The following is a 25015-nucleotide window of genomic DNA, read 5'->3' on the forward strand; positions in this document are numbered from 1 at the left end:
GGGACACTTTCTCCGATTTCAAACGTAAAAATGCCTTCAAATTTTCCGAAACAAATCAAAACGGCTGCAGCAGTAGGTAAGGCACAGTATCTATTAGGTATGGATTGGTTTCAAAGGGTTTTTATTGTAGAAATAGTCATACAATCAAGGCGGGAATGAACTGCGCAGTTTGAAATTTTAAGTCAGACATGTTGAATTATGTACATCACTGCACTTCATGTACATGTTCAACGGCAATTTTAATTGCCATCCCTAATCAAATACCATTTGCTCAAGGAAACTTAAGGCGCACGTCCAAGTCATGATGGTGAAGATTGAAGTGATCATATTAAATCTGCGAGATCCCACCACTGCTCTTCTATACCCTGTGATGTGGAAATCTCCACTGAATTCATGAAGGTTTGTCTAATTATATGTAAATTGACGTAAACAGTTAACAGTTTTAAATTCAACAACAATTCAAGATCATTTGGCGGCCACTATCCCGACTGCGGTGTAGCACCCGACTGTAACTGGCATGAAAAGGGGATACGCTGGTTATGGATGTCAGATCGTGGTTCCCTGACCTTTGCAAACAATTTCACTGGACGTAACCCACGCGGCGACACCAAGGACCGCTGGCTGATCAATTGATATGTTCGCAGAAGGGTGTCAAAGTCGGAGAGAAGAAGAGCCACTCTTCTCTTGTAGGGGGTTCACTTGGAAGTGTTTGCATTTGTTAGCCTATAAACACAAGATTTTAATCCTTCAGTCTTGGGTTTGGCGAAGAGAACTAATCTTACATAAGTCCCAGAACAATATCATATGTCTTTATGACAATATTTATTACTGGGACCCAGTACAGTGCCGTTCTATCCAATATTCCTGGGGCTGTTGGAGAGGCTTCTTGTCTAAACAGTGCCATTCTGCCCCCTCTAAGGCATATACGTTGGTAACTAATGAATTGACTGCAAAATGAACGCAGTTGAACACAATGTGAATAATTCAGTCTCGGTTTCGCCGAAAAGAAGGCGATATGTTACTATTTGATAATGTATATGATCATGATAATGAGGAGACCCTGTGTGGGTGTTTGATCCAACATACTTTGATGTGATTGGAGATGGAAGTTTGCCATAGTGCCTTCAAAGGTATGTTAAAGACAGCATTGGTATACTACCTGGTGATATTCTGATGGAGCATATTGCCAGGAAAACTAAAGTGGCAGGTCTATAGTCTTAATTCACGTTGCGACTGTCCAAGTCAAAGGCAAGTCTTGCTGAAATTTATTGGAAGTAAATCTTGATCTTTATATGTATGTGTTCCTGAATTTGACCATTAACTTGATCTGTCTCATGATTTCAGAGGTGACTGACCCCTCGGCCCATGAGGTGTGAAAGCGAGAATGATGAGTGCCAGTCTTCAGAATGACGAGGTGGCAGTCAGGCCCAGTCACATCCGATCAGGTTGATCAGGTCCCAGATCGCCGATACTTCAGGGGAGTCGGGGGAAAGACTCTGGTGTAAAAGCAGAAAATTTCGGGCAGTACAGTGTACATGTACATTTGTACACAGGTTCTCAGCCAATCAGAATCCGATAAATCTGTGTCGTCATCGGGGCGTCATCATGAAACCGCTTAGTAGAACTTGTCATTATATCAATAGATATTTCTAAAATGATGCTTCAAATAACGCTGTTCTCAGATCGCCAGCTGTTCTTTCATGTGACATGCCTGATGTTATTCCTGGTGATGAAATATATGTATTAGTAATGTAGTATATTTCTGGTGTGTTCACTATTGCAATAAATTATACAAATCCTGAAAATTTTTGCTTGTATTGTTATGTGATTGTTAATCAATCTCATTATTTTGAATACTGTACACATAAAGGAAGTATGGAACCATTAGAGTCAGGATTCGGGCATGAGGATAGAGTCATTTCCAACGACAGAGCCAAAACAAGTCAACATCATCTCAGTGGTTACATACCTCATCGGGAATTCTTAGGAAGTTTTTACGCATCCTGGCACCAGTTGTTTTCAATATACTCCGCCTCTCGATATTTCAAGTATCAAAAACCTGAGTCTCAGGATAGATTATACGGGACTCTACAGTAATTACTTTACCTGCACTTGTGTATTTCAGGGCCTGTCTGTGCCTTGCTTCCCTTTTCCTGCTTTCTTTCGGGTCGACGTTTGCCAAATCACTCCACGATCTGATCGTACATGGGGCGCCATCTAGGGTAAGTTTGAAGCGCCGAGGACTTAGGTCGGGGGTCCATTTGGGTGGCTGTTACACACATTTCATACTGGCACCAGTTGTTTTCAATATTATACTCCGCCTCTCGATATAAACGACGTCGGAGTAAGAAAAAATGACCTCGGGATGCTGTTCATATTTAGGGAGACGTTCTGGTATGGGGACTGTGGATGATCAGATATTCCTTGTAGGCGCGTGAGTCGTGCCGACGTACTGAGAGAGAGTAGCGACAACTACCGGCGACTTTGTGTGATTTTGTCTATCCCACATCAGAGTACCTTCCCCATATACATGTACATGTATATTATTCCTTCAACAATGTCTTGTTGTGCTTTCAGAGTCCAGCCCTATGGATTATCGCTCTGACCAATGCCGTGATATGTGTGGTCCTGGCGATCGCCAAGTTTTATCTAGGATATGAATTGGACAGCAAACCACTGATATCAGACGGTACGTAACTCATCCCCTTTCTTGAATTTGACACATTTGGCCAAGCAATTCAATCGTTGGGGGATTTTCTGAGTTTAGATTTGTTTCTCTCTCAACGGACTAACCATCAGCTTAGTGATAGCTTGGCACTGTAGCTATACAGGAGACAGCGGAGTTTACGGATGACATTAAAACCCAACCTGGCCTGGAGATATTTTGAATTTGTCAGCTGCAAGCAATGTATTTTGAAATTCCTTCACAAGGCATGCCGACTCACCGGCGGTGAACGTCAATCCTGAAGTCTCCTACTTTCAGGAGAAGGATGAACAAGACGCACAAAGCCGGTAGATCGGCATGTCACAGGATGATGACAACATTCTTTTGCAGGTTTAAGTTCATTCCTTGGCTTCGTCTTGGCCTCTGGCATCGTGTTGGAGACCAAAATCTACAATGAGAACAGAAGGGTGTGGTACCTCGATTGTTCCTTTGGTGTCGTCTGCTCATTGATTCTCCTGGCTTATGCAATCAAGTGAGTATTGAAATATGTTACACAAGTTGGCGATTTCACATAGACTACTTCTAATATAGGAGTATAAAACTGCAGGGAGTTCTTGAGTAGAGGTGCTACAAGAATACAGGTTCTTGCATATTTTTCATACATTCTAGAACCTCTACAGGAGGAACTTCGAGATCCATGAAATGCGAACGGGTGCCATCTTGGATTTCAACAAAGCCTGGTAGAAACTTGATACCTGGATGTACACGGTTATGTACGCATTGTCTCACTTTTCTACCAACAGAGATAGCAACTTGTCGGTGAATTTGATGAATACATCCTTTCGAATTCTGAGGAAAGTTTCATGAAATCAACCATCATTACAACAGCAGTGATGCATCTGGAACCAGAGATTGAGAATTGATTTCCCCACTTTGTGTCATTGTTTGCTCATTAGTCCCTTTTACTTTCAGGTTGTTTTATGATCTGAATATGAAAAGAAAGACTTCTAAACAAATGAAGTTTGACCGTGACACCTCAGAGTTGAACTATCGCACTACAGGGGAAAAATAACAACGATGTTTAAAAAGTGATGTGCAAAAAGCGATTCAACAATCAGTGCAATTATACATCGGAGGTAACATGATGACGTCACGTCACGTGATCTCTGCTATTTTGTCACGTATCCTCTTGACGCTATATTTCATTCCACGGATTAAGTTGCTGGTGCCATCTGACGGGGAGTTAGGAACTGTGATTTATAAAGCAAGTGCAATGAGATTTGTTCAATTATTGTTTTCAAAAGGGGGCAATAGTGAGTTTTCGGAAATCCCCCGAAACGCCAACGTGAACGCCTATCCGATTGTTCGACATCGTGATCGGGCGGGATAGGGAATGGAATAGGATAGGCGTTCGCTTTGGCGTTTCAGGGGATTTGCGAAAACTCCCTAATTTGCCGTCCTGTAACGTAACTATGTTATATTTTATTGGAAAGCCGAGATCAATTTTTGATTGTATACTGTAAACTTTATCGCGGACATGTTTCTACATCAAATTATTTGTTGATTATTGACTGTATAATGCTGATCATGGAAGATACCTGTCCAACTTATTGGTTGTATATCATCTTTATCTGTATCATAGTCCGTTGTTTTGAGAAAGTTACGAAAATTGCATTACATTTTTTCTCATGTACAAAAGTGCGTAGAGGCAACGATTACTAAAACAACGTCTTCCATTCAGTTTGTGCCGAATTCAAGCCCGATTTCGATGATCATTGACAAAAAGTCACCAATGAAGGCCATTAGAAAAAATCTGGCCATCAGTATTTAACTTCAGTCCGTGTTTTAACCATGACATGTGATAGGAATAAAATTCAATTTCATACGACTTCATTGTTGGTTTTCGCTTTGTTCAAAAAATGTTTCTACGAGTCAAAAGGCACAATCGATATCAGTGTCATCGCAAGACAAGAATATCTACTGCTTCGGAGATGTTTATGCACTAAGAATGATGCATAACCTATCGTGGTGATGACTTTTGCAGTTGTTCAGGCAGGCAGCAGAGGTGACAGAGTATTATGTAACCACCCGTCACCCCTTCCATTTGGCAGGATAACTGAGAATACGTCAACAGAAATATGTCATGCATAGGCGATATCGCGTACGAATAAAATAATTTCGGCTTTGATCAGACACCGTGTAGGCAATAAACATGATGGTTAATAGATTTCTTGGTGAAAGTATTTTGCACTCCGTCGATGACACTCGCTCAGGAATGTATACATGTACATGTATATCGTTTAGTTTCTAATTTGATCAAACTTGAATGTATGTCATTTCCTTGTAAAGTTCTGTTTACCGTCCGGTAGAGATTTTATCATACTGCAGATCGTATCAACAGCCGAAGTAGGAAACCGAGATAATTGGCAGGCCTTGTTGTCTGTATATATGCTGACACTTATAGTGCGGATGTAGAACACAACATTGTGGAAATCACGATGAAAAAATTAACGCGTATTGCTTGCTTTGCTATCTTGGCTCTGATATTGTCGGTAAGTGAAACCACTCGCGGTCCTGCAGCTTACACCTCTGAAGGCCTACCTCAAACGCCATTACGGGCACCATTTTATAGCCTAACCCCTAAACCAGGACCTAACCCTATATAAGATTCACTCTGCACGAAGATATTGACCAATTGAGGGCCCCATTCACTGTACGCCTTTTGGGGTTAACTCCAGGTAGTGAGACCAAGAGGCAAATATAGCTTGTAATTCAAGAGATGCGCCTGCTTTTCTGGCATCCCCGCATCGAAAATGCTCGTCCGAAGTTATGTTCACTGCGAACACTAATTCGGACGAGCATTTATCCGATGTAGGTTTTAACTCATACCACACGTTCCTGCGTCCGAAGTGTTCTCTCACGCGAAGTAAAGTTACCAGACGTCTGAGATGTTCCTGTGAATACGCTTGGCTTATGGAATTATGGACTGTTGTCATGTTTCCGTTGGTAGGTTTCTATGCTCTCAACGGTGAGTGGAATGATCACCATTTCGCCCCTTTGGCCATTTTTTGGTAAAGACTACAGACTTTATTTTTATGTAAATTTCAGCCACTGGTTCCCGCTGTTAGTATCGATGACTTGACGCAAGGGCCCAACGCGCCGCGTAGCGGCAAAAAAGCGAAGCTGGCAAAACATTTATAACGGGTCACCGTCACTTATTATTGGACTTATAGCGCATTTACGGGGTTGCAACTATTTTGCTTTATAGTGTCACCAGGAAAGAAAAGCATGCGACCTAACGCCGATCTATTTGTATAAAGTGATAATTGGAAGGTATATAGTAGGAAATATCAATAAAATAATCATTCCATGTCGTCTTTTGAGGGCATTTTTGATTGTAAAAAATATATGTGTACGTCACCGTAGTCTCTGCAATGATAATTTTATCAGAGCAGTCTCGCGCAAGTAGAAGTTCTTTACCTACTAGTTCTTCACTTATTAGTCTCAACGTCTGGCGCAAAGCCAGACGTTTTCCATTACGATTTCACTACGATGTTTGACAATAAGGAGCAGTGCGCGAGATATGCTAATGAGCAGACTTCCCTCGCTTGAGTTTCTGAAGAATGTTCCATATCGCGCTAAGCTCATCACTGCTGATTATGACAGGCGTGCAGCGGTAGGTATCTGCTCCCCAACTTCCACCCTAATACGGTACAATAAGTTACCATTTGATGAGAATGGGACAATGCCCTCACTGTGTATGGAGTCATAGGGATAAGAAGACATTATTCATTAGTGTTGGTACAAGTGATTTTGCCCAAAAACCATGCGCATTCAAAAAACAAAATATGCAAGGTATCACGTACATGACCATGACGACGTGCAGAAAGTGCACTGGCCAGTGCATACCCTATGGCTATGTATAGTAAACATGGTAAACATGAACAACATCATTATTCATCGGCAGTTCATTTTACTCCGAGCTTTTCCTGAAACATATTGCCATGATGATTAGGCCTACCATGTACCATGACCAATAACGGCACCAGATCATGTAGATGTCAACAAGTTCACATGAACCGTATAATCCCGCATAATCCCGCATGGCGCATGTGGGGCATGCGTCTAAACCAAAGGCCCAAAATCACTTGTTTTGGTCTATTTCACTTGTGTTTCCCCCGTCTCCCAGTCCATAATACATTTACAGTTTACAATCCCCGATCATGGCCCAACAAAAGGTCATCGGTTGACTAAAGCCAAGGAACACAACTGTTCAATGGATTTATAGTTGAATGCGATCAAACTACGTCTTTTCAATCGTGGATTGTAAATTTAACCCCATGGGCCTAGGGAAGGCCCTATAACAATACTTTCGACACAGTTATTATCTCCGCTGCCTCCACCATGTTACACACAGTGCTCACTGCTGATTCTAAAATGTGCCACCTAGTCAATTGCACTATCGTCATCACCTCATCATACTTCATTGACATTACAGGCACACATTGACATAGACCACTGTTGCAATCAACGACACAGTCGCTATCCAAGTAGCATTATAGAGGTAATTATCATTATCATACCTCATTAGCATGTGAACCAATCGCGTCGCGTCCTTTGCGATCACGGCAAAGCCTCGTGGAATAATGTCTTTCAACGTTGAATAATTTTTCATATTCCATGCCTACAACTTCAATTTCTTCATAATCCATGGCTAGAAGTTCAACACTAATATAATATCCAAGATAAAGTTACAAGAAGTAGTCAATAGGGGTCTCTCACCTCTCACTGTATGTCCACACTATTCACGCTTGTACGAGGAATACATTCAATGCTGAATCTAACAACACCCAGTGCCCTTACTCTGTATATTAGTCACTGGAAGATGGCCCATTTCACTCCTTGCTTCTACTTCACCTATAGTCTCATTGCAAACGCCTCAGTTCTATGATATCACATTCACTTTCAGCTGTCATGCAACGCAACAACTGTGCTATCTGCCATCGCACATCAACGAAGAAGTGCAGCCGCCCACATTCCACCTCACGTCTGTCCGACCAGCTGCAATCCTCGAGGACGCCCCACTGTACCACGATTTCACTACGATGTTTGACAAGAAGGAGCAGTGCGCGAGATAGGCTAATGAGCAGACTTCCCTCGCTTGAGTTTCGGAAGAATGTTCCATATCGCGCTAAGCTGACCACTGCTGACCATGACAGGCGTGCATTGGACTGGTACAGGTTGGAACTGAACATTGAATATGCTGGTGGTGACGCTTTCTGATGAGAAGTTGGTCGTGACTGATGCAGTATCCTTGGACTTGTCCACAGCATCGTTCAATCATTGCTCTCTGAGCTGCCTTGATTCTGCCTTGATTCTGTACCCAAATACTAAGACCAAATGCCTGTTGACTGTGCTTTAAGAGAGACTGGCGCCATGCCTAGAGATATGACTGACCCCTATTGGCAAATTTGTATGACTTTATCTTGCCTACCTAGCTGCTGCCTATAGTCTCCCTTTAACTGCGGAACACTTCAAAGTCGATAAAATGCCATGTTCCACCTTTTAATGTGTTCAGACTGCCATTTTCAAAATAATCAAGTCAGGACACTGCCTTCTAGTCTCATAATAAATTTTGCTTTCCTCAATATATAATAACATTTCTTCTTCTTCAATGCTTTCATCTTCATTCCAAACTTCTCCTCCTCTGACTTTTACAGGGGTACAGTCATGGCAATCAAAACCCAAATACTGAGACCAAATGCCTGTTGACTGTGCTTTAAGAGAGACTGGCGCCATGCCTAGTCTCTCTTAAAGCACAGTCAACAGACACCAACCCCCTCAGACTCAGAAACCACAAACGCCCAACCCTTCCTGCTACCCTAATACTTCTGGATAAGGGACGCGGCCATATCGCGTAAGTGTTTAACCAAAGATCCACCTGTTATCTGATTGATGGTCTCCAAACAAGACAAACAAACCTGTGTCTTGTCGCCGTTATGCGAGACGCGAGTGTGCTCTCGTGCGTCCAGAATGACCATATTTTACGTAACGCAGATTACACTACGGATACTTACAATGCAAACTTTGTTTATCAATACGAATACCTGAGCGTTTCTCACAGCCAAATTCCTTTCGCAACGAATTTGTAAGCGCAAGAACTTATCCCTCTCAATGGGAATCCCAGTGTCCCACTAATGCGCCTATCCAATTTCAGTCGCTCAGCTTTAGAGTATGTAGTATCAATTTTCAGCTCGGGCTTTGGAAGACTTCGTGCCCCTTGGCGATAAGTCCGAGTTCATGGTGGTTGAGTTGGACATCAAGATCAGGAGAGAAGAATGGGAGGAAATCACTGGAGGGTAGGTCAAAGGCATGTTGGTTCCCGACGCCTCAGGAAGGGACGGGAGGTGTCATTGGCTGCCATTTTCTATAACCGTCATTGCTTGGTATTGATAATGGCCCCGGCTTACATGCCGTAAAAAACATGAGCAAAATTGCTCCAGCATTGACCCACTCTTTTCCGGAAGAGTCGTGAACTGGCAGAAGCCAAGCTTTAGAAGACTTCGTACCGCAAATCTGCAACTGTTATCAGCCCTGTGCCCAAGTAATTCAGGCCATCTGCAGCCACGCTTCATCTGTTCACTATTCATAGACTGTTTCATATTGTGATTATGATGTGATTATAACGATAGACACACTTAGTTAATTCGATTTGCAATTTGTTGAAGGGAAGAAGCCGTGACGCGCGGACGGATCGGGGATTTTCGCAGGCGCAGGCGTAGACGCAAGCGGAACGCAATCAAGGACAAGCGATGGACATACAGGGAGGTGCCGTACCTCATCTCAAATATTTTTAGTAAGCAAACATGCTAAAGCTAAAAAAATTTACGGATTCCATTATCAACATTGAGGACTTCCTTTTCCATACATGTGCCCTTCTTCTTACTCACTTTATTCATCTTTCGTCAAAGCAGACTTTGCAGGCTTGTCTGTACCAGATGCCTTCTATGGCTGCGCCGAAGAAGCATAAGAGAAGGCCTCTAAATGGCCAATACAAACTTGCCATCCTGTTTACAGCATTGGCCAATCAGAGGCCCTCTTTTGTGTTTGCTGCGCCGAAGAAGCCTCAGCGAGGTTTCCGATTTGCAAATACCTACAAGAAGGCCACAAAAGTGATGAATTGATGGTTGATCATATAAATAATAAATAATTTAACAATATGACCGACCTAAAGCCAGCGGCTTTTCTTAGCTAGTCGCATCAGATAGCCTGCCTTTTATTGCTGATTTGCAGCGATTGAACATCAGATTCCGAGTGGAAACAAAGTCAGGAAGACTGACTAACTTCTTCTTTCATCTCTTTTCAGCTCAGGACCAAATATCAGAGGCCATCTCAGCCATCGACGACTATGAGCGAATGACCTGTCTCAGGTTTAGACCATCAACAGACGATGATGTCAACAAGAAGAGGCTGTTGTTTTCCAGCGGTGATGGCTGCCGGTCTAATGTCGGCATGCAAGGAGGGGACCAATCTATTGAACTTGCCCCGGGATGTAGGAGGGTAAATCCGCGACTCATTGGGTCATTCTTTGTTGGTCATTTCGACGCTCGTGGCTGAAAACCAGCAGAACCAGTAACATTTAAACGTATGCAGACGCCATCGCTTACCTGATTAAAACCTAATTGGATTCGTAATAAACTTACATGTGTTAATCATTGCTAACGTTTCAGAAAGGAATAATTATGCATGAGATCGGCCACGCGGTTGGGATGCATCACGAACAGACACGACCAGACAGGGATAGTTACGTTGATGTCCACATGAACAACATCATTGCAAGCAAGCGGCCAAACTTCATGAAGAAGTCAGATCGGTTCATCGATGACCATGGCGTTCCCTATGATTACCTCAGCATGATGCATTACGGTGAGAAGGTAGGTGGCAGTTTTCAAGTATGGAGGAAACATCGTTCACAATGAGAACACTTTTGAAAGGGATTTGATTCGATTGCGTCATACTGGACCGGAAGTCACGGATATCTTGAATGAAATGATAACAGCTACCAGAAAAGAATTGAACACAATCGAACGACTAAGATTTTCACCGAAACTGTACTGTTTTTATATTTCTTCACAGCTCCATGGATTCCAGTTGAATCCACTTCACACAGGCCTTGCAAAACCCTTTCCACTTATCATAGTTTTTTCTTCAGCATTTTTCTTTTAATGGAAAATCAACGATCGTGACGAAGGACCCAGCTTTCCAGAAAGTGATTGGTCAAAGAGAAGGTTTCAGTTTCAGGGATGTCAAGATGATCAACCTCATGTACGACTGCGCTAGTGAGTAAAATAGAGAGAGTCATAAAACAGTAGAGGGGGCAAGAAGCGTTGTTGTCACGAATTCGTTCGCATTTGATTCTCACGGGGTATTTTGCTAAAGTTAGCTGTTTCTGTTGGATTTTATCAAATAGTTCTTCATTTTCTCTGCATTGTTGCTGTATATTCCTTCATTTGTCTCCGTCTGCTCGTTTTGTTTATGTCGGTTTTTTATGCATTTTGATCGTCAGGTGAATGTCCGAAGAAGACCTGCCCAGGCGAGGGATTCGTCGGCAAGGATTGCAAGTGTTGGTGCCCCTCTGACCTTGAACTTGATGTCGTGGAGGAGTGCGGCCCTGACGTTCCGTCCGTTCCATCGACGACGATCAGAACAACCGCAGCGCCGCCTACAACCGCTGCACCAGGCAGTGAGTAATGATTCCACCAACAATTAAGTCTCCCATCGAGCGATGCGTTTGCCACGCTTCGTCAACATAGATTCGCAATAATGGCATGCTTTTTAACGCACCCTGATAACGCCTTGAGTCATTAGATTGGCTCTATACTAGTCTATTCTATAATTTCTTTACCAACAGGTTGCACAAACGAAGCGCGTTACCACGCCCAGTGCCAGGGGTTCGCAGATAGAGGCTTCTGCTCCGGAAGATATGAAAGGTTTATGCACCTCAACTGCCGAGCCACCTGTGGACTCTGCGGAATGACAACACGAAGAACTACAACACCAACGACGACAACAGCAGCAAGTAAGTTGTAGTAAAAAACAACACTACAATAAGAAAACCGACTGAGTGACCGGTCCGAGTCTGCCGGATCAGTGCACGTTGGGTATATGATAAATAGCACGTTTAAATGTCAAGGAGGGCTCCATTTTTTCAGTCGTGGTAGTCGAACCGGCAGCCCAACCCGGGGCCGGATCTGAACCTGGACCTAAAGCTTATATTAAAATGTGGATCTGGGACTTCTGTCCTCTCTTGTTGTAGAGCTTTCCCCGGGACTCGCACCTTCTGACTCACCTGCAAGTCCGTGACATCGTAAGACTGCTCCTCTGATTTGAATAACTGGGATTGTAGTGGTCAGGACTTGCACGGGTTACTTCGTAGTAGCTACTCGAGTCTCCTCGGTGTGGTGTGCTGGCCTGTACATATGGAATGACTCAGTAGAAAGCAAGTAAAACATACTGATCAAAACTACGTTCCAATCTTGTCGTTACTTCAACTCCGGACGTAGAGGAATTGGCCTTGTCTCTCCCCAGTGTGAGGAAGTATATCTAGGATGGCTAAATCGTCTGCCTCGGGAACCTCGCCATAACCAGGTGTCGTCACAAGCTGGGGTAGTTGATCCATGTCTAATGCTCTGTTTTGGCGTTTAAGGAAATTGCCGCGACCAGCATCGATCCTGTGCATCATGGGCATCGACAGGCGAATGTCGGAAGAACCCGCGCTATATGCTGGTGTCATGTGCAAGATCATGCAACTCTTGCCCAACAGTGGCTCCTCAAGTGGGTACGTATGTATTTTTGCCCATCAATAACATAAGATGTGTAAAATCACATTTACGGTTTTAGTCACAGTTACCGCGATTTCGCTGCTTTCTCATGCCTTTGTGGTTAGTTACGATAGCCAAGCGAACCACTGATGCGGCGGTCGATCAGGTTATACTCTGACTTACATTTGAATCATGATGTTTTCACGCAGGAGGAGGCTGTACGGATGATAACACTCACTGTGACTACTGGGCAAGAACTGGAGAATGCCAAAAGAATCGTCCCTACATGCTGGCGAACTGTGCACGATCGTGCAATGCCTGTCAGACAAGGACGAGCGCTGTTGGTAGGTATCAGTGTGGTGCTTGATATTGACATACCGGTTGTGTCGCCGGAATCCCTTTTGGCTGGTCGAAATAGCGTGGCGAAAGAAATGTCTTTCAATCCTCGAAAATCCCGTTCACACCTCGATTCCGACCAGCCTTGACGGATTCCGGCGGGCCTATTGTCAATTTCCGGCGGCCATTACCGGTATATTCATTTGAATAACCACACTGTCACTGGATGTGTAAATGTATTTTTGTTCATATTCATGCTTATTTATATCTATCATGGACCTTAATATACGATGTATTAAATGCAAACATGAAGAGCTTTGGCCACGAAGTACAAAATGTATTTTGTCAGAGCAATTTAAGTTAGACAACAACACAACATTCATCTTTTTCAATTCATGCATTGGCGTGATATTCACCATATTCATGTACAAATGCACCAAATTGGTATATCATTTTAGTAATTTTCAATCCTTTTCTCCAGTCATTTCATGTACGGACCATAGGTCAACAGACTGTCCGCAGTGGGCAGGACGAGGATTCTGCTCCGCCACACAGTTTGTAAGCTACATGAGAACCAACTGTCGGAAGTCGTGCAGGATTTGTACTGCCAGTGCGGGGTATTATGGGTAGAGCCTTGCTGCATCGTATCGCGCAGGCAGGGATGGGATATCTGAACTTTTGGAAGGAGAATGGAATTGCCGCGAATAGCGGTGAACGCGACCTCTTGCAGGGCCTCGTGTTCTGCCGTGTTTTACAAATAAGATCAATAAAAGAAGTTTCAATATCTCGACTAGAAGGCGACTGATGTGTTGATAGACATTGATTGGGCAGGCGAATACGCCCAGACTTTTGACTGACTGGTAACAGTATGCCGTGGTCCAGTCCCACCACCTATGGCCATCAGTATGTGTATGGAAGTCTGTCGTTCTACAGGCATTGCGAAGAAACTGAACGCTGTAGGATGGTACTAAAAAAAAGTGCATCTAATGCGTGTTATGATAGGGGGACGAAACAGTGTCACAATGATTCGATTATTCGATTGGAAATAAACTTTTCATTTATTCCCATCGTGTTCGGCTTTTTTGTGACTTCAATCTGCTTGCGTGTAGTTGATTTCGCATGACTTCATCTGTGAATACCCAGGTAGATGACAGGGATGTGACACAAATCCGGTTAACATGAATGGCCGGGGCAATGGGTGATATGAATGAAGACAAGCAAATGCTTTTATCTAAAACTCCATGTACATTTACACTTGGCCTTTCTGTACAAAACCGGAGTAAAAGCATTTGCTAGTCTTTATTCATATCACCCATTGACAAGAAGAACAGCCAATTAAACTGAAGTCTCCAAGGACAATTCCCGTATCACGGAACCGTACTGGGACGAGTACCGTGAATGCCAAACCTTGGTGGTCAAGACGCCTAACGGAAAGCTGCCCCCATTCAACCTTGCAGAAACGGTGTGGCTGACTCGTCCACAAACACTTTGTTTTTGGCGACATTACTTCTACTATGATTACATAGTGTCCTGTTTATCATCCGGTCGGGATTATCACACGGCAGATATCGTTTAAATAGCCAAGGTCTAAATCCGTGATAATTAGCGGGCCTAGTAATCATGCAAAAGCCAATAGTCATATCATCATATATGGACACACAACATAGTGGACATGGCAGAGGCAAAACTAACACCGGTTATTCTTCTCTTCTTTTTATTCGCTCTCACGTTTTCGGTAAGTGTCATCTCTCACTTGTCGAAGTCCTCTCCAACTTACACCTATTGACCTGGTCGTTTGAGCAAGTTATGTCAATAACCTGGCGTTCACTTGAACTCTGCGCTGTCTCCCTCAGTGAATTCCATGTAGGAGTAATGGCTGTCTTGATTCGAACGACCAGCCTCTGTCACTCAGACTCCACTAACCTCTCCAAGACATGACCGATGTTCAGGTTAGAGTCATGACTGTCAGTCAATTCTTCAAAAGTTGAAACAAGAAATATAATTCCTATGTCATCTTGATCTAAAGGCCAAGCACTTCGGTAACAGTTTGACTGCAATATGATGCATTTAAGGTCGTTTTCAATATCTGTCAATAGGTTCTTCTTGCGGATTTGTTGACGAGATGTGTAACTTTGGGTAATGATCGCGTTCTCGTGCCTGACATTAGAAAAAGGTAATACACGGTTTACAGTTAGAGTGTGATTGGTGCCTGCAAAACCAGGACTGTTAATAACCGACACCGACTGCTTAAGGCTTGTACCACATTGTGTGTTTCAGCCGCCAGTTGTCGCCTTCAGCATCGATGAATTGATCACGGATGCGGCTACATCAAGTGAGTTTGATATCCGTTTGTAAAATTCCTTGGTAGAAAAACTACATCTTTTGCTGGCTCTGTTAGGTGATTGGTCCTCACTCTGACGCTACCTAGGTCCTTGGACGATAATTCTCTCGGGAACAAACTTGCGTATCTTTGATTGGACAGTACATGTATATGTAGTTTACGACAGAATGTCTCACCAAATATTGTTTTTGGGATCATTTTATTGAATTTTCATTCCAGCTCGGGCTTTAGATGACTTCGTGCCTCTTGGTGATGAACCCGAGTTCATGGTGGTCGAGTTAGACATCAAGATCAGGAGAGAAGAATGGGAGGAAATTACAAGAGAGTAGGTCAACGGAACCCCACCGCAAGCAGCCAGTGGGATATAGATCGACAAAATAAGCTTTAAATTGCTTGTTGTAGGAAAGCTGACCAGCCTGAGAAATTATTAAACAAACGATGATGGAGCATTTTGTCTCAATTACAGCTCATTTGCAATTTACCGATCCAGTAAATGAAATAAATGAATGATTTCTTATTGTAATTTTTAGGAGGGAAGAAGCTGTGACACGCGGACGGATCGGGGATGTGCGCAGGCGCAGACGCAAGAGGACTAATGCAATCAAGGACAAGCGATGGACAAACAAGGAGGTGCCATATCTCATCTCAAATATCTTCAGTAGGTATACGCACAGACGTCAGTGAAACATGATCACCGGACAGAGAAACTACGGAAACAACAAAAACATAAGAAGTCCAACTTCGACTTCTCCGCCTCCTCCAAACACATACCCAGTCTGTTGCTCATCTGTCGTCACCGTTCCCCTCTAGGTGCCTTCCTGTCGGTTTTGGCCAATACGATCTCGCTACATGTGTTGTGTTTCCTGGGCCGAAGTAGCACTCACATAGAACATCAGATAGGGCCTCCGCCAATACTGACAGGAAGGTCGAAACATCGTACCGGTTCTTTTACAGTGGCGTAGATGGCAGTTGTTCAAAACTAGATCTATGTGTTGACCGTATCAGTTTGTATTTCCATATTCTATGACTGTTCTTTTGCTGGTCTTAGTTGTGTCTCCTGTGGTTTATGGAATAGCGGTTGGCGGCGATGAAGAATTCAGCTTTTGTCTGATTTGATAATGAGATTGGAAGTCTGACTCACTTTATTGCTGGTTTACTTTCAGCTCAGGACCAAATATCAGAAGCCATCTCAGCCATCGACGACTATGAGCGAATGACCTGTCTCAGGTTTAGACCATCAACAGACGATGACGTCAACAAGAAGAGGCTGTTGTTTTCCAGCGGTGATGGCTGCCGGTCTAATGTCGGCATGCAAGGAGGGGACCAATCTATTGAACTTGCCCCGGGATGTAGGAGGGTAAGTCCGCGACTTCTGCCGGTCCACCCTTTCGTCGCTGTTAGCAGAAAACTAGCAGAACCAGCAAAATTCAAACGTATGTTGACTCCATCGTTTGTCTTAATGTAAATGGAATTGACTTCTATTGAATTAAATTGACATTAATCATTGCTTACTTTTCAGAAAGGAATAATCATGCACGAAATTGGCCACGCGGTTGGGATGCATCACGAACATACGCGACCAGACAGGGATAGTTACGTTGATGTCAAAATGAACAACATCATTGCAAGCAAGCGGCCAAACTTCATGAAGAAGTCAGGTCTGTTCATCGATGACCATGGCATTCCCTATGATTACCTCAGCATGATGCATTACGGTGAGAGGGTAGGTGGCAGATTTCAAAGTATAGTGTAACTTGAGACCAACTAGAACTTTCCGATCTCACTTGAAACTTACCTTATGCCGGGAACATTCTCACCCACTCAGAGTTCTCGTCAGTGCTGTCATCTACGGCTTGACTAAGTGTAACCTTTATTTCAGCATTTCTCTTTCAATGGAAAATCAACGATTGTGACTAAGGACCAAGCTTTTCAGAGAGTGATTGGTCAAAGAGAAGGTTTCAGCTTCAGAGATGTAAAGACAATCAATCTTATGTACGGATGCGGAAGTGAGTACAAGAGAGAGATATAAAATAATAGAGAGGGAAGCGTCCTAGTCACAAAATCGACATCAAGGTGCGCTAGATTTTGATTATCGCGGGGTATTTTGCTGAAGTTATACAGCCATTTGTATTGATTTTTATCAAATAGTTATCTATTTACCAGTTTTATGTATTGTTTCTGTGTATTCTTGCTTTGTCTATGTTTGTTTTTCTCTGTACGTCTGCTCTTTTTGTTTATGTCGGGTTTTTTATGCATTTTGATCGTCAGGTGAATGTCCCAAGAAGACCTGCCCAGGTGAGGGATTCGTCGGCAAGGATTGCAAGTGTTGGTGCCCCTCTGACCTTGAACTTGATGTCGTGGAGGAGTGCGGCCCTGACGTTCCGTCCGTTCCATCAACGACGACCACAACAGCTGCAGCACCTTCAACAACAGCACCTGGTAGTGAGTATTCATATCAACAATAATCATGTTTTACAGGTGACCATATGAACCAAAAGTATACCACATCGAGTAATTGAATTTTGGTTGCATCAAAATGACCTACGTGTATTCTCCTGATTTATTGTTTGCAATTGCGAAAAACTTAAACAAATCGTATTCAACCCATCCATGAAAATGCCTTTATAAGTGCCAGTGGATTGAATCTACTCTTCTATTAGCCTTGTCTTGTCTCCAACAGGTTGCGCAGACGAACCGCGTTACAATACCCAGTGCCAGGGGTTCGTAAATAGAGGCCTTTGTACCGGACGATATGAAAGGTTTATGCACGGCAACTGCAGAGCTTCTTGTGGACTCTGCGGAACGACAACACCAACAACACCAACAACTACTCCAACGACAACACAAACAACTACTCCAACTACAACACCAACAACTACTCCAACGACAACACCAACAACTACTCCAACGACAACACCAACAACTACTCCAACTACAACACCAACAACCACTCCAACGACAACACCAACAACTGTGGGTGAGTAGTATTTGTCATGCTTGTGAAACAACTTTTTATATAGCCCTTGATTTCAGAAATCGTATACAATATGCCGATATTGTAGCTTCATCTATCTGTTTCCCCCTTCCCCCACTGACCTACTTCTCCAATCTTCTGCTATGCCCTAATATAGAGTCAAATCATAGCGCAAGTATCAGTTGTCACGTGTCGCAGTGTGCCATACCAAATCCAATTTAAGTCGTCATCCTACTTGGAAAAGTATTTGAACTTGTAGTGTAGAAGGGTCCTTTGACAAGCGGCGTCTAATTACGATTGGCTTCTGGTGCAGCATGCAGCCGCAAGGGTAATGTAATCTGCAAACAAGTGCTGGTCTCCTTCGCGCTGTGCATTCAAAACTTTCTCCCAAATACATTCATCTGAGTTTTAAGCAAGTGATTTATTCCAGAATCGTTTGACCTTGACGGCTACACTCATCGACGGGGCGATTGTCCAGGAAACTTTATCAGACGCTTGCCATCCACCCTCTCTCAATGTGAAGACAAATGCAATGCGGACAGTACTTGCAATTCGTTCTTCTACAACAGTCGCACCGAAGGAACTTATTGCTATTTGCTGACGAGACAATGTCTCGGACAACTTGGCAATACCAACCTGACGAACTATCACGTCTACATTAAAAAAGGTGAGTCGAGTTGAAAGAAACTGTTTTAGCACCCAAAATGTGACTCCCTGCTCGTTAATCTTCGACTAGAAAAACTGTTGTGGAACCCTGCTGGGGTAGCCGTCTATCTGTTGTCCCTTCGACCATCGAGTAAATTGTCCCATCTTCCGCTACGCCCAACGAGTCAAATAACAGTGCGAGTTTCCGTAGCATATAAGACCACATGCGTTGTCATCTACATAAAAGTCTTTATAGTGCTACATCCGTGACATACATTTCTAACTTCAACCCAAAATGACATCGCCAACAATTCAAGAGCACACCAAAGTTCGCCTGCAAGTAGTTGAGTTCTTGCAGTTACGAGAAGGCATCGTTGTTGCATTAAGACCTGCCCATGTGACCATACAATGTGTTCTTGATCATGCTCTTGCAGTTTGTCCGCTCCTTAACTTATTCAATTCTTGATCCTCCCCTGCAGGCAACTGTACGGATAATAACACAAGCTGTGACTACTGGACAAGAGTTGGAGAATGCCGAAAGAATCCTCGCTACATGCTGGTGAGTTGCGCAAGATCGTGCAATTCATGTCCAACCACTAGGCCAGTCCCGAAGAGGCCGACCACGGTGAAGCTAACCACGAGGCAAACCACAAGGCCAACACCGGCGAGGCCAACTCGTGCTTCTGTCAGTAGGTATACTTGGCAGTCATGGATTGGACTACCGAAATCCAAAGGTTCCGCTACGTCTTCAGTTCTCTACACCATTCATCTGGTTTTGGAGGATGGTGAAGGGCTACTTTCGCATTATCCTCCAGTACCTTCTTGGTGTATAGTAATCGAAGATGCTTAGTGCAAGAAGGTCGTCATCGCAAATTGACGAGTTAGTAACTCTGTTAGACGATGACGAACATGCTTGGCAGCAACGAAGCCTTCTCCAGGTCTGATGTGATGGCACGGCCAATAAACCAGTATAAAGCACTGAACTCAGATGTTCTCACGCCTTTTCTGTCGGCCTCAATGTGTTTTTGTCCGGTATCTTGAGATGGAAAAAAGCACTTGACCACTGTCTATCTTGTATTAGAATCTTCAGTCTGTTATTTCTTTCCCCAGTTATTTCATGTTGGGATACAAATCCAACAAACTGTCCCTCGTGGCTGAGGAATGGTTTCTGCACAAACCATCGCTATGCCAGCTATATGAGAAGTAACTGTCCGCAATCGTGTGGACTTTGTGAAGTACCGATCAATATGATTCCGCCGGCAAGACGAGGTAAGAACCCCAAGAACATGAAGGTTGGAGGCTGTCGGTTGATGTTGTAATTCCATTTCGCCTCTCGGACTCCGTTACAGGGGAGCTCGGTTCTACGGACGGAGTACCTCTGATGGTTCAGAATGCATATCCATCACTTTGACTTCTCCTGGAAGGAGAGAGCTAACATGTAGGCCCAACTCGGAGGCGCTTTGGCCGAAGGTTTCGTGCTCCACCCGAAGGTCTCGAGTTTAGTACAGAAACCTAACAGCTGTCCTATCCCACCTAATATTTAACGAGTCTTCGCATAAAACATGCTGTAAAAACCAGCTTTGACGGTGGTTTCGTTCCCTTGAATCCAACATATGCAATTCGATCGCACCGGTTCATATCTCGATCGATGGCGCGAGATCAACGAGGCACTGCATAGAATATATGCAAATGAAAACTTCGTCAAAATCGAGGTGTGTTGGAATCTTGCCCAAACTCTGCATAAATTACTGTTTCAGATTGTCAGGATTTACGCCCCAGAGATGAATGTGAGACGTGGAAAAGCTACCAGTATTGCGCGCGCACCAAAAACGTCGGGTTCATGAGACGGAACTGCCCACTGACTTGCGGTTTCTGTGCATTGCCAGCAACAACAGCTCGAAGAACAACAAAGACGACTACAAAACCACCACCTACAACAACAACAACAACAACAACTGACCAGGCAGTGGTTGCGCTTATTGAAGGTTAGGTCAAATTATGGCTGCAACTGTGGTATTACGGCCGCAAGTTACCCTCTGTGTCCACCACAGTTTGGGGTTGTATTCGATTCCCTCTACTGGAACAAAGAACGATGTTCTTCAACGATCAGAACATCAACGGATGCGTTCGAAGGGCTCTTCTTGCTTTCAAATCTCACGCTACCTCGGTTTGTGGGATGAAGAATTCGTTAACAGCGGGGGTATCTAGAGAGTTTATGTAATAAGAGATCTTCACAAGAACGGAAACAACATCGCTAACACTTTTGTTCGTATCAAATACACTTATATACTGAATTCAAACGTCTTATAACCAGCGTTCCATGAACACTCTACTTTGAAAGAATGATGGGATCGAGAGAACGTAGAGTGAATTGCATGCCTATTGCCTTTGCCCCTTGTACAAGTCCTCCAGCCATAATGTTTAGCACTTGTCTGGTCGACACCAAACGAAGTACTCATAAATGATGATATCAGCGTAAAATGAACGTATTCATTTGTTTAATTATAGAATGCGAAGACAAGAAATCCAGTTGTGAGAGCTGGGCCAACGCAGGTTTTTGTAATCCCGGAAACCAATACGAACGGTTTATGACGAAGAACTGCCCAGTGTCCTGCGGATTGTGTGCCGTCAGTGTCGAAGACCAAGGTAGGGCAACGTTGTTCTTCTGACATTCTTGCAAGTTGTAGCTTGTCACTACGCTTGGGCGCCAATTTGGGATATTGGCCTTGGGACTTGCTATCAAGCCAAGGAAACACCTTTGCCTTCAGGCTTTTCAATCTCCCCTCCCCTCTCGCATGACGCCGAAATGAAAAGCATGACTGAATTTCAGGATAGTCTGAGCAATGAGTCTATCACAAGCCTCTCATTTTTCCCAGTTAGGCTTTTTTTGTATAGACAGTAGGTAGGCCTACAAGGTTTTCTGGCTCTTCGTCGGAAATGTCAATCGAGGTCAAATGAGGTTAATATGACATAGATACGAAGCAAAGTGTTACATGTAATAGAGAGTTTGACTCATCACACCACCGCAAGCAAAAACGCGAACACTTTTAATCGTATCAAATACACGTACATGTGAAAATTGAATTCAAAAGTATTATAAACAGCGTTCCCAGTGAACACTCTGCTTTAAAATGATGGGAGAGAACGTGGAGTGAAGTGTATGCCTTAGCGTCCTTATACATGTATCAGGTTCTCGATCGTTTTTTCCAGAATCCGCAGAAATCAGTGATGCTGTCAGTGCTGAGATTGTCGAAGGTGGCGCTGAGGAAGGCCAAGGTCAGAGTGGGGTCAGGGTCGTCATAACCCGTAATGGCAAGACGGAAACGAAGTTCATAACCACGGATGACGTGACCAGGTTCGCGGACAGGCTCGCCAACGCTCAAGGTCAGGGTGAAGTGGACAGGTTGCTGGGGCAAGTGCTTGGTGGAGCGAGTGGATCAGCAACAGGTGACACACGTCGCCATACCCAAGGGACCCGCGTGACCATCACGCGCCGCAAGAGTGTGCGTGGGTCAGACGGTGCGGTTACCGAGACTGAGAGCACGTGGACTGGCTGGGCGGGAGCCAGTCAGGAGAATGGGAGGGGTAGCAGGCGGAGGTCACGAGAAAGGTCATCGCGAGAACGGGATGATTAATTTCACATACTAAAGGAACCTCCGACTGAACAGTAACATACGAAGTCAAATTCCTCTTTGAGGATATGTGGCGAATGTAAATACAGTAACGGGTTTAGCTGTCAGCGTGAACTTATGTAAATGAAAGTTAAATGGCAGTTGATGTGTAAAATAACATAGGGCCTATTGATAGGCGAGATGAAAACGAAACTATTGTTTTTATTAAGTTTTATTGTCTCGTACAGTGAAATCAGATTTGGTTTTACAGAACATAAACTCACTGCTCCAATCACGACAAAATGCGCGCCAGAGTCGCGTCATCTGGCGACGAGATCCTTATCACTCTTCCTCAAAATCATCACCTTCTTCGCCGTCATCAAATAACATTTCGGCTAGTTTCTCCAGGCCAAATTCGGTACCAAATCCAATGCCTGCCTCAACCGCGCTGTTCATAATGGTCCCTGTAAGGTATGACATATGCTTAGGTTGACCGCATGCTGCCCAGTTTTCCTAACGAAGACGTATTCGGGAATAGAATAGGTACACAGTCCAGCTTAAAGCTGACATAAAGCCCCCAGCGGCCAAGTTACAAAACACAAACGCCCCACCACCAAATGACCAACAGCACTTTGAAAAAATAGCAGACACCGTTGACTGGTCTCACTTAAGCGTGAAGGTTTTCGTTGGCGTATTTTGATTTTACTTCCGCTGCTACCTATGACGCTCGGTTCCTGCAGGACCACAGCTCAAAACCGCGCTGATAGAAAATTCAGCCGATGAATCATGTCAATTGTCGCTTCTTGAACTTGGTTCAGTATGTTAACGCCAAGACCCGCTGTGCTGTTATTGGTGATAAAAAGATGCAACTATGGATAAGGTGTCGCCCTCCCTGCGAAATTCATTAAATATCTTGAGGTACCTGGCCCATCTCGACTTCCTGAAAATGCCAGGATTCTATTGGACCCACCCACGAAGTACGCGGTGATAAACATTTCGACGTTACAAATTGGTCTGGACATTATTTGTTGTAACAGGCCCTACCTGGTAACTCAGAAGCTCCTGACCTGAAACTATCCTTCAATCCGTTCATGAATCCTCCCCCGGACGTGTCCCCGTCTGTGGCCATGTTCATGTTGTCGGGGACGGAGTCGAGCCGCGGCCGACCATCTGATTGCCCGCTGTCTGACTTGCTGCTTTTTCTACTGCTCGAACCCCCACTACTGTCTGATCGTCCGCTGTCTGACTTGCTGCTTTTTCTACTGCTCGAACGCCGACTTCCCTAAATGAAAACACCACTTATATGACTTATAATCGCAAAAGGTCTAGTTGTTGAAATTCAGTTGTTAGTACCCCAAACAAATAAAACAGTAAACCCGAATCACCACATTCGGTTTAAGCCTATCGACCCCCGTGAAGGCTGTTTCGTGGAAGTTCCCATTGGAGTGAAACATTTTTATTTTTATTTGTTTATGGGAGATTGTCGTGTTCCAACTCACCCGTAACTTGAGCTTCCTCTTGCTGACGTGCACGTCCTCATCTCTGCCCTTCCTCACTGGGCCTCCATCATCAGAGCCGTAGACCACCACCACTGCTAAAGAAAAAGACAACTGGTTATGATGTCATCAAAAGAAGAGCCCAGACCGACCTTAGTCGACAATGTGCAAAACACTCGTTCATCAGAGGTTGAGTTATTTACTGGTAACTTGATAAATGATACAACACACAAATTCCTCAACAAAAGCAAGAGCATTTGTCGCCACAGAAAGAAACTGACTTACCAAGCAAAACAGTCACAAGGGCGACAAGTACCACTTTGTTCATCTTCGAGTTCGTCGAATGTTTTCCGAGTCTAATTAGGGAGTGGATCAGGCACGGTAAACTGATAGCGCTTGGCCCTGGCTCATCTTTTATACTGTAACTAGCGCACACTCCAAGCAAGGATGATGATGATCTTCGTGTGTCTTTCCTGTATAAACAGAAGCATCCGCATCCTGCAAACAGACATTTGGTGTTGTCTTGCACCAGGTGTGGTTGCAATAACGCGAGCGGAAATTAATCGAGGGTGATTTATGATTGGTCCGATCTAAGTATGCAAATGATGCAAGTAGCAAATCAAGGTTGATTCATGATTGGTCACATCTTATTATGCTAATGATTCGAGCAGCAGTGGTAAAGAGGAAGCAGCAACCAACCTTCTGTTGACTGATCGTGAAGTCACACGATGAGAGAATCATTTTAATCTGTCAAATGAAAATATATCTTTTCATAAAATCAGCAATATGTTATCATAGTGGCATTTGAAATATGATTATGAATATCATTTGGAGGTCCAAATCTAGTTCAACACCAAATGTCAACATTCAAACTTATATGAATATTCTGCTGGTTAACCCTTTCGCTACCATTGACCCGCAGAGCGGTGCGAGGTTGGTGCTGTTTGTCTTGGCTACTCCCACTTTAATGAGGTGTTCATTGCCTTAAGGTGAGGGTATAGGCCTTTAGTATAGAAACCTGAATTTTGAATTATTAGTTACGGACACGAGAAATGAATGCAGAAAAATCAAGTTGCCCTGACTGAGTCTGAACCACCGGTCTCGCTATCTCCTCTGCAGTGGCTGT

At 43.9% G+C, this 25015-nt stretch overlaps 4 protein-coding genes and 1 long non-coding RNA gene across 8 annotated transcripts; 4 read left to right on the forward strand and 1 right to left on the reverse strand.

Moving 5' to 3' along the window:
- Positions 1–1549: 1549 nt before the first annotated feature.
- Positions 1550–4543, forward strand: LOC135499622 (uncharacterized). 3 transcript variants are annotated; one of them, XR_010449315.1, is made up of 4 exons: positions 1550–2222; positions 2578–2693; positions 3056–3197; positions 3638–4543. It is a non-coding gene; the product is annotated as an uncharacterized LOC135499622 (long non-coding RNA). The 3 variants fall into 3 exon arrangements; XR_010449314.1 differs by having other exon boundaries at positions 2578–2689; XR_010449313.1 differs by lacking the exon at positions 2578–2693.
- A 548-nt stretch (positions 4544–5091) lies between these two features.
- On the forward strand, positions 5092–13886 carry LOC135499532 (zinc metalloproteinase nas-13-like). The gene is made up of 13 exons (XM_064790344.1): positions 5092–5217; positions 5774–5805; positions 8560–8582; positions 8919–9024; positions 9394–9521; positions 10032–10225; positions 10396–10599; positions 10878–11004; positions 11232–11408; positions 11577–11744; positions 12372–12503; positions 12696–12830; positions 13304–13886. The coding sequence occupies exons 1-13, from the start codon at positions 5164–5166 to the stop codon at positions 13450–13452; spliced, it is 1629 nt and encodes a 542-aa protein (XP_064646414.1). The 5' UTR covers positions 5092–5163; the 3' UTR covers positions 13453–13886.
- Positions 13887–14494: 608 nt separating this feature from the next.
- LOC135499447 (zinc metalloproteinase nas-14-like) lies at positions 14495–19940 on the forward strand. Its single transcript, XM_064790191.1, has 12 exons — positions 14495–14557; positions 15100–15154; positions 15383–15488; positions 15694–15821; positions 16327–16520; positions 16683–16886; positions 17043–17169; positions 17432–17605; positions 17844–18140; positions 18568–18804; positions 19262–19341; positions 19893–19940. The coding sequence occupies exons 1-12, from the start codon at positions 14495–14497 to the stop codon at positions 19938–19940; spliced, it is 1713 nt and encodes a 570-aa protein (XP_064646261.1).
- Positions 19941–20593: 653 nt separating this feature from the next.
- Positions 20594–22454, forward strand: LOC135499277 (uncharacterized). Its single transcript, XM_064789953.1, has 3 exons — positions 20594–20767; positions 21291–21428; positions 21993–22454. Exons 1-3 carry the CDS (start codon positions 20623–20625, stop codon positions 22415–22417), a joined length of 708 nt encoding a protein of 235 aa, XP_064646023.1. The 5' UTR covers positions 20594–20622; the 3' UTR covers positions 22418–22454.
- A 155-nt stretch (positions 22455–22609) lies between these two features.
- LOC135499760 (uncharacterized) lies at positions 22610–24286 on the reverse strand. Of its 2 annotated transcripts, none has more exons than XM_064790708.1 (4): positions 24175–24286; positions 23893–23984; positions 23438–23675; positions 22610–22857 (listed from the first exon to the last, which is right to left on the reverse strand). In XM_064790708.1, the coding sequence occupies exons 1-4, from the start codon at positions 24215–24217 to the stop codon at positions 22736–22738; spliced, it is 495 nt and encodes a 164-aa protein (XP_064646778.1). In that variant the 5' UTR covers positions 24218–24286; the 3' UTR covers positions 22610–22735. The 2 variants fall into 2 exon arrangements, with proteins under 2 accessions (XP_064646778.1, XP_064646777.1); XM_064790707.1 differs by having other exon boundaries at positions 23893–23987; positions 24175–24285.
- Between the last annotated feature and the right edge of the window lie 729 nt (positions 24287–25015).

This window comes from Lineus longissimus, chromosome 15 (genome assembly GCF_910592395.1).
Source record: "Lineus longissimus chromosome 15, tnLinLong1.2, whole genome shotgun sequence".
NCBI lineage: Eukaryota > Metazoa > Nemertea > Pilidiophora > Heteronemertea > Lineidae > Lineus > Lineus longissimus.